Source organism: Oreochromis niloticus, linkage group LG12, assembly GCF_001858045.2.
Source record: "Oreochromis niloticus isolate F11D_XX linkage group LG12, O_niloticus_UMD_NMBU, whole genome shotgun sequence".
In the NCBI taxonomy this organism is placed as follows: domain Eukaryota; kingdom Metazoa; phylum Chordata; class Actinopteri; order Cichliformes; family Cichlidae; genus Oreochromis; species Oreochromis niloticus.
The window spans coordinates 32,142,207-32,160,979 of NC_031977.2; the positions used below are offsets into that span (position 1 = coordinate 32,142,207).

Below are 18,773 nucleotides of genomic sequence, written 5' to 3' on the forward strand. Positions count from 1 at the left end.
TGTTATCGTTTTATCGTTAACTCGGTTTTCCTGGGTCTTTTCACGTGTGTTATGAATAAATCTTCTTTTTTTCGGTACCGGTACTAGTTTTATTTTGTTGTATTCATCCGCGACACCTTAAAGGCCGGTCCGTGAAAATATTGTCGGGCATACCGGTCCGTGAGGCAAAAAAGGTTGGGGACCGCTGCTATAAATCATTTATACCTTACAGAGGACAGATGTTTGCCTGTCATATGCAAGGTGTTACACTTCGTCACATAAAAACTGTTTTTAATGCATTTTCACAGTAGTTCTTTTTCAAACATTAAAAAAGCCATTGGTCAACATGCTGCTGAAACACAAATATCCTGAAGAAACAAACAAACAAAAAAAAACTTCACTGACCAAAAATGTATATAAACATCCTTTAATCATGATTGCCAAACATATGAATTAAGGCATATACAGTATAAAAAAGCAACAGCAGGTTTCATGTTTTTGTACGTTTTCAGTGTGTGAATAACTGGATACACCAGGTGGATGAATTGAACATACCAAGCAGCCTTTTAAAGACAACACTGTGTCTCCCAAAAGTTGACAGCATCTTGTAAACAGAGTTCATAGCACTATATTCAAGTAATAGAATGATCACTGATACTATGCAGGTAAGGTGTTGTGAGTGAGGCAGAGCTACTCATAGACAAGGTGACCACTGGGATGTTTGTCGTCAGTCAAGGGGCCACAAAAGGGTTATTTATAATAAATACATTTTTGAAATTGAGCTTGAATCTACCATAAAATATTCAAATATTTTCATTAACTACCTATTTAAAAGTTGTTTTTTTCATAAAATTACAACAAGCAGGCCTTTTGAGAGGATTTCAGCTGCAGCAAAAAACTACTTGTATCAGCAAAATCAAAGACTGCTCTTTCACTTGTCTGATCCATAAATAGCCTATAAGTGACAGGCGTAGCCCCTGGGTCTTAAAAGCCTAATGTGAAAGTTTCTCAGATGTGCTTTGTTCCTAATGGCCAGCAGGGGGCAACTTTTCTGGTTTGGAAAAAGTCCAACTGTAAAAAAGGAAGCCCCCTACTGTTCAGTAGGGTTATAACCCCAGTGCACACTTTCCTGGCGAGGTTATAGTCACAGTTGTTTGTTGAGTGTTTCATTTGTTAAAACATGATTTTTTTTAAAAATATGGAAGCCATTTAGTCTAAAATAGAAGATGCCATATTATGCATTACGGGTGTGGCTACTTTGTGATCGACAATTTTCTGTGATATTTGATCTATCTGATTACAATACACACAAATACACATACTGCAGCACTGTGATATTGAGCTACTCATGTCTTTAGCCTAAACCAATAGTCATTAGTCAGTGATTCCAAATTTCTGGAGATCATGCTGGTCATACTTGGAACTGTTTTGAGTCTGTAGCTGATACCGAAACCATTAACTGGCCCTCACTCTCGGCCATAATCCTCTTGACATGGTGGCTATTGATAATAACTGACCATCCAGAGGCTTGTGGATCAGAGGGCTGGTGAAATAAGCCTTGGATTATTTGCTTGACTGACAACCTGAAACTATATTTGTGGAAACAGCCTAATAGAGGTTTACTGTTGGTCTTTTTTTAGCACATACACCCGATATAAACATTATGACTCTGACAGTAGTTCTCTAGTGAGTTTTGAAGAAATTTTGGATCATTTGTAAACATACATGCACCTACTGAGCCTTATTTAAGCTGGCAGTGGTACAACACCAATGGTAAAGTCAGACCTTTGTGTCTATCAGGGACTCTGCTGTGAGCTAGTTAACTTGTAGAAAGCATGGGAGCAAGAGCACGAGCAGGGCGAAGGATTGTGGCACTCCACATATACAGTATGTCCCCACAGTCATCACTGACAATACAAATGTGGGCATTTCAACAAAAGGATAATTCCAGTGTGCATCCACTTTTCATTATTTGAGCAGATTTGATCTCATTAGATATTTCTGGCAACTTTTCTATCACTGTAAATCTCATTGAAAATAAATAGTGTAATCAAACCAACTATTTTTTCCCTAGAGCCCAAGAATCTTAAAATATTCAGTTGTATCTGTCTAAAAACTGTTTAGCTGGCAAAATGTTGTAATCGAGCAGAATCTCATACAAGTCAATGATTTAATGCACAATGTGAAAAAACAAAAGAATAGCAATAAAACAGAAGTCAACCCCAAGTTCACAGCCTGCATCTAGTCGTTCCCTTTGATAAACAAATCGGCGCCAGTTATTGTTTTGGGTTTTTTGTCATCAACTCACTATTTTACCTGAGTGATAATACCATGTTTCAGACAGCCTCGAGGTTATTGTAAATAATTTCCATTAGAAAGGAAAACGTTCACTGGACTTATCCTTCACAGAGAGGTATTTTAACAACAGAATTTATAAGCCCCAGTCTGTACATCTGACTTCAAAATCACTTTGAAATTAAGCCTTGAAGTTTGGTCTTTCCAAGCTATTTAACTTGAGCTCATCAGATTAGATGTAACATGTCACATGTCATATGATCTTTCACAGTAGATCAAACTATAACTGTTCTAATTTGCATTTTTAGTCTATTAATAGACTTTTAGAGTAATCTGTATTTGACATGACTGCAAGCTCCAGAACTTCACTTAGATGGTCCCTGAGCATGCTTCAAAAAACAATTCAGCTTTTGAAAACACGATCCCCATATTACTCATAGCTGCTGCTAAACACTGTTGTTTTCGCTGGTTTTATCAGTCTGGCTTGCTCGTGTCTGCAAAAACATGCATGCGATGCTGCTGTTGAATTGCAGTCTTTCTAATAGCTGTTGGAGGCTAGCTCCAAAATGAATCAATGCTCCTGCAAAAAAATTAGCTTTAAAATGAGTTAATTCTGCTCTTTCATAAGAACAGTATGAGGGATGAATCTATTTTTCTGCTCAGCTTTGGATTTTGTTTAGCCTGGCAGGTGTGCCAACCCAGGTAGCTGTACCTGATCACTGTCTGCTAGCCTTCGCCTCTTCTAATCGGAGTCTCTAAACTGGATCTCTTAACTGTGTTTGTGCCGTTGGTGCCATTTGAAACATTTTTAACAAAACTCTATATACATTCTACATTGTATGACCTGCTGTGCAGGACATGCTCGTGCAAAAAAATTAAATTGTGCTTAAGTTATAGTTAGTAATTAGTGCTATGTAAATTTCTCTTATATAGCACTAATTAGCAGATATCTGTGTCTGTGCATTGCACTGTTACAGTCTATGGATGTAGCTAGCTAGCTGATAACTTAGCACCCCACTCCCTAGGCCAAATATGATCTCTGAAACTCCAAACAGACTCACATGGTGGTGACCAAAATGGTAACGGTGAGGCTTCAAAAGTCAAGGACATCACAGTGGCCATGCCCGTCTCTGATGTACAGATCTCAGGTGCATGAGATATAGATTTGCAATGCGTTTAAAAGAAATCATCTGTTACTTATACTTCACTCAACAGTGGCCTAAATATAGCACACCTGAAAAACTATCTGTACGCAAATAATGAAAGTGCATCCAGTAGGTGTGAAGATATTTCACAGACGCTAACATCCCTCAGGCACACTGCACATAAGAAGCACAAACTGGGGCGAACTGATTGTATTCATCACGTATGCAGTCTATCCAATGACATCACCACATGTGCTGCAGATAAACTGAAGTCAGCGAGATAAACAGTGGCTCTGTTCCTGCCGGTCATCCCCGCTCTGCCCTCTGCTCCCATACACGGCTGATGGAGATCAACATAGTGTACGATAAAGCATGTTAGTGCTCTGCCATGAATCTGTACAGAATATATACACCACTGGGTTCCTACATGGCACTGGGCAGGTCAATGTGAAGGTTTACTCTCACATAAAGACAATACAATCAACATGGTTACGCTCAAGTTACAGGTTAGTAATACAAATGTAGCGTCAGCACTATGGAGGGAGGAGGACTTCCACTTCAATAATCATAATGAGAATAATAAGGATAATAATAGACTTTTTAGCTTCCTAATGCTGTTTTTGTCCCATTTAAAAAAACAGATCCACACTAATGGGGTAAAGTGTAAGTCATCATCAGTACATTCAGTCATATCATCATCATAATACACTACAATAACTGTGCATTGCTAAAGTTAAGTACCACAGCCCTGGTTGGGCTGAGTGCACGGCGCTCTGGGATGTTTTGTTTCGTACATGCCGCCTGCTTCTGTCAAAACTCTGTAAAACCAAAAGCTCCAAAAGTCAGTGATTCTGGATTTATACAGGTAGCTCGTCCTCAAACAGGTCCTGGTCCTGCTCCCGTCCTGCTGTCAGCTCATCAGTTCCTCTGTGATGAGTTATAAAAGTGGTTCTTCTTTTATTAGTAAGAAATGAAGGAAGTTTTTTTTCTTGGTTTTTTTTTCTTTTTTGTTCTCTGCCTCTCAGCGAGGCGAAGCTTATTCAACACCATGGAATTGATGTCTGATAAATCTGCCATTCCTCATGTGAGACGTGGTCACATGGTCCTACTTCTTCCCTTCGCTGTCTGTGGAGACAGAAAAAAAAGGCAGACTTTACTACACTTAGGATTTATGCTGAACAGAAGTAGAGATGCATCTGTGCTGGGTGAAAACAGTCAGGCCTCCTGTTTAGATTTCGCTCAAGTGACAACACAATTTCAGTTACAAACACTGCCTATTAACTGCCATGATTGAAATTAATGCAGCGTTGTTGTGCTTTCTGTCATGTTTTTCAAGAACCAGGGTGGACAACCTGCTTCTTAATGTGTACTACATGTTGTCATCTCATGTTATCCCTAACATTGCATGAATAGCTGTTATAGTCCATGAAAATTGTTCCTCCTCTCAGAGGACAATGCATCGTGTAAACTATAAATAGGACCAATTATGATCGTTTCAAACTTGGTATTTTTATTCCTTAAAGCTAATAGAGTCACTTTACAGGATTTGCAGTTCAAAAGAAAATCCTAATTTAATCAAATTTAAATTATACCGGGCCTTGGTGCAGCCCCTCAGTTCATCCTCTGTGTGACATTAAGATGTTTTCACTCCTGTTCATTGAAGGTGACTCTCTCGTTAAAGGTACTTATTGTAAATTCTTGTGCTTAAGACTAACTTCAAAGTTTTCAGAATTAACTAAAGCACTGAAAAGAACATTAAGACTCAACTGCTACGGCTTTATGACCCACACACATATATGCTGAAGAGATATCAACTGAAGCTGAACTAGGGCTGTGCTCTACTTTGGTGTAGTACCAATTTGTACCACAAGATGGCGCAGCGAGTCAGTGTAACCTTGAAGCAACACCCATTTCTGTGGGAGTGTCTAAAAATAAATTAATGAGTAGCACACATCCTGAAAATATCTCAATACAACTTAACACAGCATTTGATAAAATGCTGATACTGGCGGGAACTTTCTTGCTAAATTCTGGAAAAGATGATTAGAAAAAGCACATTTAAGCCAGCCTTCTCCTGATTACTGTTCACTTACAAAAAGAAGTTTTAAATATCAGGTGGGTGGGACATACGTGCCTGAGATGACCATATTAAGGATCTCCTTGCAACAGTATATTTATATGACAGAAAGCAAGTAAAAGAGAAATAGGTTCTCTTTTAACATTTTAACATTTGTTCTTTCAAGATAATTTTTTGTAACACAATTCTTTAATACCTGAAGGAAAACAGAGATAATTGGTACATGATCCGCAGACATCACTCCAGGAAGATTACAAATTGCTCCTGTGTTTGGATTCCACAGAGAAACGTGGATATTCTTCATTTCTCTGCAGCTGTGTGCCTCCACTGTTGCCATCACTGCTGTTAATCTCCTCCATTTCACAGCAATTTACATTTATAGACAACTGCAGTCTTTGCAGCAGTACTGTAATCATCACATTAAGCTTTTTAACTGCCTGTCAGGTTCCCTCTGGAATATTTCACAATTTTAAGCAAACATGGTGATATATGGTTTATGAAAGTATATGGAAAATGCTGGAGAGAGGGTAATGATCTACTGGAGGATAATTTCAGCAACGAGGTACGAGTGTCGCACAGCCGAATAAGCAGAGAGCTGTTATTCGCAGGAGAGAAGTTTCAGATATTAGATTTATTGACCTGGCAGACGGCATGAAAATGAGACAATTGTCCAGCTCGTTTTGCTCTCAGTTTGCATTTTATGAGAGAAAATTTTAGCCAATTCATTTCATGATATGAAAACCTGGTGGATAATCTATAAGCCTGTGAGCCACACTGAGAGCAGAACAGGATATTCTGCACATAAATGATGAGTAATTTCAGAAGTAAAACAACACCCTGGCCACTTCAGCACTCTGTGTGCCAGAGCTTTAATACAAAAATGGGCCTAGTTTTCACAGCATTAATATCCAAGCTAACTTAGAAAATGCTTCCATGATTTGAAGGCAATCTGCATTAATGATCTAAGCAGCAGTTGTGCTTAATTTGTCTCCTTATTGGGGTGACATAAACCTTTCTTTTAACAACTTGTATATGAAAATAAATAATAGAAAATGAACTAAAGCAATATATAAAGTCTAACAATAAAAACAGGCAGAAACAATAAATATATGTGCAGTATATCAGGATCAATCAAGACAGTGAAGTAGAGACTAAAGAGCAATATCTCAACAATGAGTCCGTGCTGCTCCATCCTTTTGAATCAAAGTTGTACAAGGAAGTCTCAACAAAGATGTCTAGTCTATGTATCAAAGATGTTCTGGTCCGGTTACCCTGGTTTCCCAGGTGGAAACAGTGAAGCTTTAACATAATTTCAGTGTTTCAAACGTACCAGTTGAGGAGTGCCCTGACACCTGCTGACTGGAGACCAGCGACCTGGAGCTCAACCCTTAAAAACATAGGAACAGGAACATGATGAGAAAGTCAGCTGTGACCAATGTTGGAGTTGTTACTCAAAAAAAAAAGTAATGTATTACACAGTACTTTTTTGAAAGAGGTAATGAACTACATTCCTCAGCTGGGACCTGAGGAAAGTCATTTATCTAATACAACTTCTCCTTTGTGACATCACGTATGCTTTGCATGGCCTGAGATGCACTGTCAGATAATTACCAGTTAACAGTATGAGAGTAATGTGTGACTTAAGTCTTTTAGAGCCTACGTCGTAGTACACTCCAGTGGCCAATACTGTTGCGTGGTCTACTTGCATTGCTCTGCAGTTTGACTGCCAATACACTACTTGGTGCTGGAGATTTCCTCTTTGAGTTGATCTATTGTCTACAGGATGAGCCAATCACAGTTGATTACAATCTCTGTTAATGCGACATCTTGTTACATTTCTAGGGAGATGCACGTCAGGTTATGGCACAAGTTACAGCACAGGGATTCAGAAAGGTTTGTGGTTATGGTGCATCTATGGCATAGATTTATCGCAGAAGCTTAAATCTCACTTTAGGCTATAGCCCCACACAATGATACAAATCTGTATCCTAACCAGGACAAACACAGAAAATCTGTTTTCAGTGTTTAAGAACAAACATCAGGTTGACAGCAAAGCTGAAAAGCAGCACAAGGAGTCATGCTAGCAACAGCCTTTTCAGCTTTTTAGCCTGTTTCCGCTTTAACATTAGCTTCTCACCCGTTTTGTGCAATTAGAATAAAAGTATTATTGATGTGTCCACTCCTGAAAACTAGCAACCACTCAACTAATTTTTGCCTCCCTGCACATGGTGTGAAGTCATCTAATTGTAGCAAGTGCAGGAAAAAAAAGCACGTTTGATTTTTTTATTTTGAAATCCACCAATCCTGTAGGCAACTGAAGAACTTTCTTAATGCAAGTAAGACCATAACTGTAACCTGATTACTATGTTACAGAAAAAGGTAATATGATTCCAGTAACATGTTACTTTGTATAGCATATTTCATTATCTAAACACTGTCTGTGTTCGTTTTGCAGATTCATACCTTGGTAGATGTCGTACTGTCCTGACATCAGATTGTAGCTCATACCCAGGTGTGTGTGATGGTGTGTGTGGAGGTGTCGGGCGAATGACACGTGGTTCCTCTCTCTCTCCGTCTCTCTCTCTCCCTCAGGGGATCCCTTCTCACCAGGCTACAAACACACACGCACACACACACACGCACACGCACGCACGCACACACACACACACACACACACGCACACACACACGCACGCACATACATATACAGACATAGACACACACACTTACACTGTGCCTTTCACTTTTCTGTCTCCATAAGATTTTAGATGTGATCACTATTTTGATCTATTACATTCACATCATGTCAAGAGTTATTTTATATTGATATAATCAAATCAAGAATTTTCTTGGCTAATTTTGCCAAGCTTAAGAAAAGATTGCAAAATTGGATCTCTATGATTTTTTCAGCAAACAGCAAAAAGTTTGTTTCTGCCTTCTGAAGTGACCCATGTAAGACTTCCTGAAACACCAAGCAAACTTGTTAACAAGTGTGCATGGTGATAGTGTTACAAATACACACATATTCAGGCCTATAATAAGAGGCTAATGAGTAAAATTCAATTCAGGTTGGGAGATGTTATATATGAGATAAGCAGTCACCACTTACAGACTACCCAAAATAACCTTACCAATCCTGGAAGAGCCTGTGGACCACAAACCACGACGTAGGAGGAGCGTCTATAGGTTTTAATGTCAGTCTGAAGTCTAAAAGTAAAGTCTAAAGTTGTGCATGTTTTGTTGCGTACATTGTGTTAGAAGCAACTTGATTCCTGCTTTTTTCTGTTACCTGCAGACTTTTAAAAATTTTTTTTCGTTCTTTAAGCTTTAATATATGCGCCTTAAACTTGTTAAAAATTAGATTTGTAAGTGTGCTAATATTCAAATGATTTTATTTTTCTTTAACTGTTAAACTTCACAAAGGCTAAAACTGTCTTGGGCACATCTAAACACTCATTTAATGGAATACAAATATAATCCATCAGACAGTTAACTTATACAGTCAACATTTTGCCGGCTTTACTTCGTGGCTTCCAGGCTGAACTTTATTAATATAATAAGTCCAGTCTTTATGAACCAACTCGTTTAAGGGACACCCACATGCTTTTAGTGCTTTTAGTATATTTTTCCTCTCACTCTCTGTTGCTTTGTCTGCAAAACAATAATCTGATGATAAAAATAATCCTAAAACTTTCTTTGCACATGTATGTGTTGAGGTCATCACAACAGTTTCCTATTTAGGGGTTTATAAAGCATGTTTATGCCACGCTGATGTTATGTGACGGTCTTCATGAGTGACTGCTTTAAATGCAAAGAGTGGAATCAAAGCAGTCTACCATTTTTACCCCCATCTTTATCTTTCCCTGAGGCGTTTTTCTGTCTGAGGAAGATATCAGATCTGTGTCGTGTGAAGGAAAACAAACATCAGAAGTGTGTCGCTGTGAGCTGCAGTGTGGATGTGGCAGTAAAGCCTCTCACAGCAGGTGATTTTCCGTGATACTGATGGCTCTGCTGCTGCAGCAGCTCCATGGCTGAGGATGAGGATGAGTCGCTGCTCTGCTTGCTGCTCACCGCTCCTCCTCTGCCGGGTGGTGTCACCTCCGACTCTTCCCTGCCTGCCGTCTTACCGTACAGAGGATAATGAAAACCTATGACCACAAGCACAGAAACAAAGAAACAGGCACACAGTAACTTTACATATCTATAAAAAAATACAAATTATATTACCAACTCCAAACCAGTACATTCATTTGGAATAATTAACATGATATATATGATATTTATACTTGCACTTATTAAACTTTAGTATTATAAATCTAAATGAATTGCACTTTACATTTTTAAGAAATACATTTTTTAAAATAGATGACGTAGCTATGTGACACTATTAAAACTCATATATGCAAATTAATATATTTATCATTTGATCAGAAGGTCCACCAAATACTCAAAAACTTTGAATTTTCTGACAGTTATTTCATGATTCAGGCTTTAAAGATTTAACTAAGCCAAAAATAATCAAGAAAATGTCTTAATATAGTTTTGCATGTTAAGCAAACTCATCTTTTGCTGTACATGAACGAGGAGACTGAACAGACACAATATATATGAGAGATTATGTTGTGAATTGGAATTCAGTTTCGTAAATAAAGGCCTGCTATTGCAGTTGCCTTTCATACTCCAGGATAGGGGGCAGCATTGTGTGACAATATCCTTTCAGACAAAGGACCCCCAGCCATCCTGCTGAGGCTGAGCTGTCATCAGCTGTGAATGAAGAATGAGTGACTCACCGGAGAAGCAAATTTATATATTGCTCAGTTATGTTCAATGATATTCTCAGTATTCACAAAGTGTTGGGAGATTAGACTATATGCAGCGGAGCACTGCATAAAGTATGTGATGTGCGCAAGTGTACGCACTTCAGAGTACACAGGCAAGTGAACAACCCACTTCTTTTTGTGTGAGGAGAACAAAGAAGAAATGCTCGACTGTTTTACAGTCTTTCAGCTCATCTTCATGGTATCTTAGAATGTTAAAAAACACAAAACGGAAGTGACATGCCAGATAAACACCAGCCTCTGTCATCAGTAATGGGTGTTTTATTTGCTGAATGGCCAATGACAGTCAACAAAACTCATATGATGGCTGATACTGTGTAACTATGCATCTTCACTCATTTAAAAGCCTTTCAGTGATTCAATTTCAACTAGCACATCAATTCTTGCAACTGCTTCAACTTAAACTCCAAACTGAATGGTTCAGATGTAGCACTCTACTGTATTTTAAAGTGAAAAAGCAAGTATAAGTGTAAACAAGAACTTTAGCTAAACTACTTAGCTGAGCCGAGACTAAATGGTGGAAACAGAGGTAAATAGCTAACAGTTCCTTAGATTAATTTTTGCATTGTTCAGCCTTTGTCTTCTGAGCTCTTATAACATATTTACCAAAATGTTGAACTACGCCCTTAACGTTAACTCCGACCTTCGCTCAGAGTCTTACCTGGGTAATTGTGGACCAGGGTTGGGGACACCCCTCTGTAGGAGCCCCCACTGCTCTCGCACATTGCCAGGTAGGGTGGATAGGAGGAGTGCTGGTACTGAATGTAGGGCTGCTGAGGGGTCATTGGAGGAGAAACTGCTGCCCGGGCACTTTGCGACTCCTCAGACAGCCCTCCCATTGGCTCCTGGCCCTGATCGTCCAGCCCTTCCAGCCTGTCTGAATCCTCCGTGTCGATGGCAGCCGGGAGATCGTGCGATGCATGGACCCTGGCTTTTTTAGCATCTGCACCCACAACTCCTCCTCTTTCTCCTCCACCTCCTCCTCCTGAAGTCATCTTGGCTCCGGCAGGCTCCATGGTAGCTCCCCATTCTTTTCCACTGTCTGATTCGCCTTCTTCAGCCTCCTCGCCATGCTGACTCTGTAGCTCTGAGTATTTGCTGTGAGCGAGGCGGTGAGCCCAGGTGGGGCCGTCTGAGGGCTAGATCGATGGGGACAAGTGTTGGTGCTAGTTGCAGTGTTTCCCCTATAATTCTTTGTTAACAGTGGTGGGTGGGAGTCATTTTGGGGTTGGTTCAACTCCAGTCCACGTCTGTCCCAGTTTGTGTTTACACGGCCAGTTGAAGGGCTAAAACTAAATGGCTTTTTTTGGATTAAGTCTAAATGTTATCTCTTTGTTTCTTGGGATTTTTGGAGGAAAAGCAAAGCAAATTTATGACTTTCATTGGGCATTCTCTTTTTAACGGGGGTGGAGAATTTCTTGTTGCGGCGGCCCACCGCTGCTGAATGACTATAGAGGAAACACTGAGTGAACAGAGCCATAGACAGACCATCTATCACTGGCTCTGGGTGTGATGTTGATGAAGGATGACGACGTTTCAACAGCAGGCGGCCATTCAGAAGTGGGATGTGAAGACTGTGGCGTCCCTCTCAATGACACGAATCAAGACACGTCTCACACATGATCAAGTGCAGAATTTAGGCCAAGAAAAAAAAGAACCTACCCTCCCCAACGCAGCTTTCGCTCAATTTGTACAGCCTTTGTTTTTTCTTTTTTACATCAGCATAGCTAGAGTCAGCGATTAATTGCATTGTAAGAAGACATGGGTTCAAAATCTGTACAAGCTTATGGGTTAGAAAGGTTTTTTTAGCTTCTTTACAGCTAAGGTGGTAATTCTCTTTCTAAACATCAAAATCGTTTGCCTCCATCAAATCAAACAATTTTGAATGAAGTAGCATGTCATAGTAGAGCTACACCACCACAGAAGCCACATGGTCTTTTTTATTAGCACCTATTGGTTTAGCTGTACACACTGTGTGATTAATCTCTTTGTGACACTCAACAGCAGTCATTAAAGCACACCAACAACACCATCAGCGGCGGCGGCAGGTTATAGACACAGGGAGAAACTTACACTGGAAAAGGAAACATTTGAGTCCAGATCTGTCTGACTGTTTGGGTTGTGGAGTGATGAAGAAGAGGAAGAGGAGGGTGACTTGATGTCATCACAGTCTTTCATTGAGACCTGGTGCTGGTCCACCATGCCACCGTGCACTGCCTTTATGCCCAGGCTCTGTCCCCTTTCTCCCCTCTCACTCATCTCCACATAGGACAGGACAGGTTTGGGACAGCAACCTTTAGCACCATCTGGACCTTTACCTAGCATGGGTCCACCAGCTGAACACCCAACCACATGTTTAACTTCCTCACTGTCTCTCACAGTCTGTGCCCTCTGCTTGGCACTGGATGTCTGGTCACAGCATTTGGAAGATAATAACAGTTTTTGGTCCATGTACAGTCCCCTTGAATACTGGCCATAATATAGGGACTGGGCCAAAGCTGTCTGGGTCTGACTCATAGCCAGCTGTAGCTGAGACTGAGGTGGTCCGTCACCTTTCTTGGAATCAGAGAACTCGTGGGAGGAGTTTTTATCATCCTCTTTCATCTCTTCTTTTCTGTCTTTCCCCTTGCAGTCATGGGCTGAGCTTTTGTGGAAAGTCATGCTGCTGCTGTTCTGCCTATCTGACTGCATGTATCCTGACAGGTAGTAGGGCTCATAACTGTGGTAGTACGGGGACTGAGGGTCTTTTGATGACGGGGTGCATGCTGTGGGTGGAGTTTTACCAGAGTTACTATGGTTGCTGTTGGAGCTCACCTCGGAAGAAGTCGAGGAGCCAGACTTGGATCTGATTCCATCTGACCGACATTCGGAAGATCCCCCATCATCTGCAGCATCTGAGATGTCAGAGTATGCGGGACTGTTATTCTTGCTGCTGCTGTCTGCTGTACCCAGGCAACTACCACTTGCATCAAGGCGCGATGAACTGCCAATAGAGGGACTGGGGGCATTGTCAGTAAAGGTGTAGACCTTGTCGGCCTCAGCACGAATACTGGCCATCCTGCTCTCCTGGCTCTCACTGAGTCCATTCATTACATCCTGCTTGCTGAGGTGTTCCTTTAGAAGGCTTCCAGAATTCTCTTTCACCCCAATTTTAGACCCAACACCATCGTCCATTTTTATTCCACTGCTATCTCCATTAGGTGTTCGCACTGCATCTTTGTTATGTTTGTCTTTAAGTCTCCGCTTTTCTTTTTTCCTGGTCTCTTTGCAGGTGACCAGTGTAGCTTTGACCAGGCTTGGCTCTACAACAATGCTTAACTTTGGTTTGATGGGTTTCAAAGGAAGATTTTTACTAGTGAGGCCTACAGCTGCCATAGGAGATGGCTGCTGTGAGTTAACAGCATCTGCTGTGCTGGATGGATATGTTGTGTTGGGTATGGCGATAAGTTTAGGTGGAGCAGGGGCTGGAGCAATTGGCCGGTTGGTCCTTGACTTGGACAGCTTCTCTACCTTCCCGTTGGCCTTCTTGCCCTTATCACAGGCACTTCCCTTTTTCTCGATCAAACCTTCAGCTTCCAGTTTGGGCATCTCGACTGAGGAGTTCCTGTCTGGGACCATGCAGTTCTCCAGAACCACAGTCATGTTAGATATGATTGGCAGATTGCTAAGGTCATCAATTAGACCATCTTTTAGCAGTGAGGTTCTTCTGGTTTTGGAGTTGGCTGTGGGGCTGTGGTCAGTACTGAGAAGAAGTCGTCTGTTTTTAGGTGACCCCACTGTGGTCACCTTATACAGAGGAGCATTTTTCTTTGAGGAGCTGTTGGTATTAGTGCTGTTGTTTGTCTCTGAGAGGTCATATGTCATGTTGCTGATGCTGTCCTCACAGTCCGATAGCCGTTCTTCGCTCTCCCCATCCTTCATGGGTTCCAGTTCAGGCTTCCGCTGCTCCTCAACCTCCAGGTGTGCATGCGTCTGGTGGTAGCGCAGGCCATTGATGTGCTTATAGCGCTTAGTGCAGTTTGGGTGGGGGCAGTCAATGAGGATGGGTGGTGGTGGTGGTGATGAAGCACAGCCTCCTCCTGGATCCATAAAGGATGGGTCAGATTTACCCTGTGGAGTGGACGGAGCGCTCCGGGATTTTGCCCGAATCCTCTTCCCATTGCCATTTTTAACGTCATCCGAAGAGACCAGGCTGAGATCCAAGTCAGATGGCGGCTTGTTCTTTCGCTTTCCAGATGAGAGAGAGGCTGGTTTCACTTCCTCCACAGTGAAGAAAGAAGGAGGTGCTCGGCAGTTGCTGTTGATGAGGTTAAGACTGCCCCTTCTTCCTTTGCTGTGGATAGGTGCAGCTGTTCCGGCCACACCACCTCCACGGCTCCTGTGCTGAGACAGACCACGGACTTTGGCAGCAGGGGTCGGCTCTACACAGGGTCGATCAGCCATGGCAATTCGCATACGCTTTCCCCGGCCGCGGCCACCTGGTAACTCAGGGTCACTGGAGGGTGATTCACAAAACCTAGTCAGAGGAGGAGAAAAACAATGAACTAAGTAAATTCCCTTTGATCAAATAACAGTCATACTAATCAATTAATCAAAAGCACTTGATTAATTGATCATCTTCAAGTGTGACTAACTATAAAAGCAGAAGTTCTGACCATTTCGAGGTGGGGGTTCACACAATTCAATCGAGAAAAGACTTCTACAGCTGATCTTAGATCTTTGAGAACCAACTGTTATTGCCCCTAAATCTGGAAACGGTTAAAAGGCCATTCCCAAACGATTTGAGGTCCATCGTTCTACCATAAGAAAGATTGTTCACAAATGGAAAAACTGGGAAAGTCCCAATCTTCCCAAAGAAGGATGTTCCAGAAATTCACCCTAAGATCAGACAATGTAACACTCAGAGAAACTGCTAAACGACAAGAGCTACTTCTACAGGCCCCTGTTAGCATGTTAAAGTATCAAGGTGTTTTATTGGTCAACTCAAATCCAGACTGCGACAAGTCTGAAATGCTCTGAACCTTAAGACCTCAATTAACTGAAGCTACGATGTGAGACAACATTTTTAGACAGTCATGTGAAAGACTGATAAAATGACTTCTGGTTGACTTGCACAAAGTCCCAAAGTTCAATTCATTTGACTGGAGTAATCTTGGGCATGTTAAGTACAACAAAAAAATATAGTGTCAAGTAATAAATCAGAGAAGACATGTGAGAGGACAGCGTGCACTTCCAAAAACAACCCACACTGATGCCACAAAATACATAAAAATAATTAATCTCATTCTGCTTTGCGAAAGCAGCTTTTGTCTGAGTGAGAGAGGGAAGGTTATCCAGAAGGTAACTCGTTAAGTTCTGAATAATATAAAAACAGAAATAGGAGAATATAAAATGTCGAAAGCAAGAGAGACGAACTGGGCGGCTGAGCTGAGCGGGGAATTGGGCAACTTAAAAAGTAACTGTGGAAAGTGCAATTTAGGTTAGGTGATTTAGTAACTTTGTTGTGAAATTTTGCAGCTTTTTCATACTCCGTAGGTTCTTTTTCCCCCCTAAGAAACTCTTTCGACATTTTGCTTCCAAATAGTTTGCTTTGACTTTACTCTTCCACACAAGGAAATATGCTTCGAAAGTGAGAAAAGAAATTGCTTTAAGATGACGGCCGTGCTGTGATTTTGGCTACACGTGAAATAATGAGACACAACAGAAGGTTTCTTACTCTTTTCTCTCTCATACTGTGCTTACTGACGAGGATGAGGAGTGCGGTGTCGTCTGATTGTTGGTGTTTTCCATCTAATACTGTAGGGTCTTTACCCTACAACACTGACTTGAGGTGACTGTTGATGTGAACTAGTGCTACATAAACAAAACTGAATGAACTGAATGCTATTCAGGACAGCCCTACTGTTGCTGTATTTGTAGAATATGTATTCCATTATTTATTGTTGAGGTCATGACATCTTCCTTAAATCCTGAGCTGAAAACAAGATTCTATTTTTCATGTCCATGCTTTTGTTCCTGAAAGGTTTTCATTTTTTATGCCAAGAACAGCTTGTTCATATCGTTACCCAAACTGAACTCCAGAATCAGACAGAGACCCCATGAGATAACATATTACCATTCAAGGCTCATCTGAACCAATTTACCCAGTCGTCAGGCATAAAAATCGACTTTTTTCTGTACAAAGCCTGCTCCTCTTTTGATAACATAAAAAAAATCCTGTACGATCCACAGTTATCTCTGTATTTGATATGGAGACATTTTGTATTCACTTGCCGTCCCTTCTACTTTGAAGTCTTTTGATGCTGTTCACCTCGGTGCCTAGCATCTTAACACTGGAGATGCTTTTCCACACTCGGATATTGTTATTCATATCAAAAACCTGTCTGCTGTGATGAGAAAAATGCCTCACTTTATGTTTATCCGCAGTGTAAAGCTTGGCTTTAGACGCCGGACTCTGAACCTTGCATTGGGGCTGGCCTTCTAATGCATTAATTATGACACGTTATCACAGGACTGGTTTGTGTTAAATACCCAATGAATAAATTCTGACCTTGGAAAAAGAGTTTTGGGTATTAATCACCTTATTAATGGAACGGACTGCAGAGCACGTTGAGACTAGACTTTCTCGTCCCCCTCTGTGATTTTAAAACGATGATATCTCACATTTCCTGTGATGTTTGTAATTGCTTTTTTCCCCATCAGTGTGTCCCTGAATGTCACAGAAGCAGCCGGAACATGCAACTGAAATTTTATGTATTTTTCTTTGACATTTCAAGGATATCTCTTCTATTTAAAACGTGTTTTTTTAATCAGCTGAGTGATGATGGTTTCTGACCACTCAACTTTTTAATAATCTCAAACTTATTTTTGATATTTCATCCAATTTTAGTTAAATCTTTCAGCTGCATTTTCATTCAAAAATGGATGAATCAATCATAGAAGAGGAAGGGTTTTATTCCACTGAATTATATAACAAAGCCGGCATTTGGTCACCACTGACAGACGTCCACATTGATGAAAACCCGAACGAAAAAAAGCAATTTGGTGCCCGTTTTCTGAGATTAAGCAGTAATTGCCATGACAACAATCATTTACATACAGGGCCAATAATTGAGAGGTTTCATCGGAGCGAGGAGGGACTGTCACATTTTCCACTCAGCAATTAGAAAAACCACTCATCGTTTATGAAACAGTTGAGATGTAGAGTGGAGAGCGGAACAACAGCTGACAGCGACAAAGCCAATTGAGCCTTTTTATCATTGTAGCAACATTAAAGCACTTTGAAGAAATAGGTGCTCTTTCCAGTTAATCAAATAAACAATCAGCAGCAAATAAAAGCCAATAAGAATAACAATAAAATGATAAAACGAAACACGGTGGATCAAACAGGGAAATAAACCAGGCAGCAGTATGCCCTTAAGTGTGTTTACAGTGGGAATATGAATTGCTTGGGGCCTGATTTCAACAGTAAATGTCTGAGAGCTTATGAGAGAAACACACTGCAAAGCTCACAACCCAGCTTAACAAACCAAAATGATGTTTTGAAAACCAAAATTTATACTAAATGACTGCTATAACCTTCAGCGCAGAGGAAAAAACAGCTGCCTACATTAGCAGGCAAGGCTCTCTACTTAATCTTTAATAATACCTTTCTTTTTTGTCTAACCTGAAAGACAGATCAAAATGAGCTTCCACCTAAAGACTTGACTTCTAATTTTGAAATGTTAATGAAAATTATTTCACCGCAGATGCCATCCTTCAGTAAGGAACCATCTTTTAGAAACTTAAAGTAAAGAAGGTCCAACACATTTTTCATTGATTAGGTTTTTTTTTTGTCTGTCTGTCATTTTTTTGGCCTAGACTACTAAAATTTTTCTCTGGAAAAATCAATTCACTGCCATTGCAAACAACCCACACAATGCACTGTGGAGTGGGACCAGTACCAAACTGAAGTATAAAATTTAATGTGATATAAGTCCTGGAAAGGAGAATGGCCTGATATGATTTATAAGGGGTCAGCAGCTCCAACCAAACCTCCCAGTTGATTTGTCTGAGCTCCACTAGTCTTGTGTGTTTCAGTGTGAGTAAAGTTTGTCTTACATATTAGAGGAAGACTCGGCACCAGAGAATATGAACTTTAACAGGGGGACATCAACACACTTTGCTATTTCATTAAAACACCCCCACACACAGCAAATAGATACACATGACTACTATCATTACTGTTGTTATGGATAAAAAGCTACTTGAAAGCACATCACAAACAAACGCACACAGTATGCACAGAAATTTATCCACAGTTTTAAAAGTGCAAAACATCTCTCTTAGACTGCAAAGTGTAGAAAGCAAGAGATACATTTTCTCACAGACACAGTTAGTGTCTGTGAGTGCAGAATATTCTCAACATGTTTCCATTTGTTTTGCAATGGTTAAGTGATAT

At 40.6% G+C, this 18,773-nt stretch overlaps 1 protein-coding gene across 1 annotated transcript in view; it reads right to left on the reverse strand.

Moving 5' to 3' along the window:
* Positions 1-390: 390 nt before the first annotated feature.
* Positions 391-18,773, reverse strand: part of znf608 (zinc finger protein 608) — a 67,248-nt gene continuing 48,865 nt past the window's right edge. The window contains exons 5-10 of the mRNA XM_019365280.1: positions 12,407-14,849; positions 10,995-11,472; positions 9,474-9,643; positions 7,960-8,107; positions 6,827-6,883; positions 391-4,544 (exon numbers count right to left, since the gene is read on the reverse strand). Coding sequence (XP_019220825.1) covers positions 4,525-4,544; positions 6,827-6,883; positions 7,960-8,107; positions 9,474-9,643; positions 10,995-11,472; positions 12,407-14,849 — 3,316 coding nt within the window. The 3' untranslated portion in view covers positions 391-4,524. The remainder of the gene's footprint in view (positions 4,545-6,826; positions 6,884-7,959; positions 8,108-9,473; positions 9,644-10,994; positions 11,473-12,406; positions 14,850-18,773) is intronic.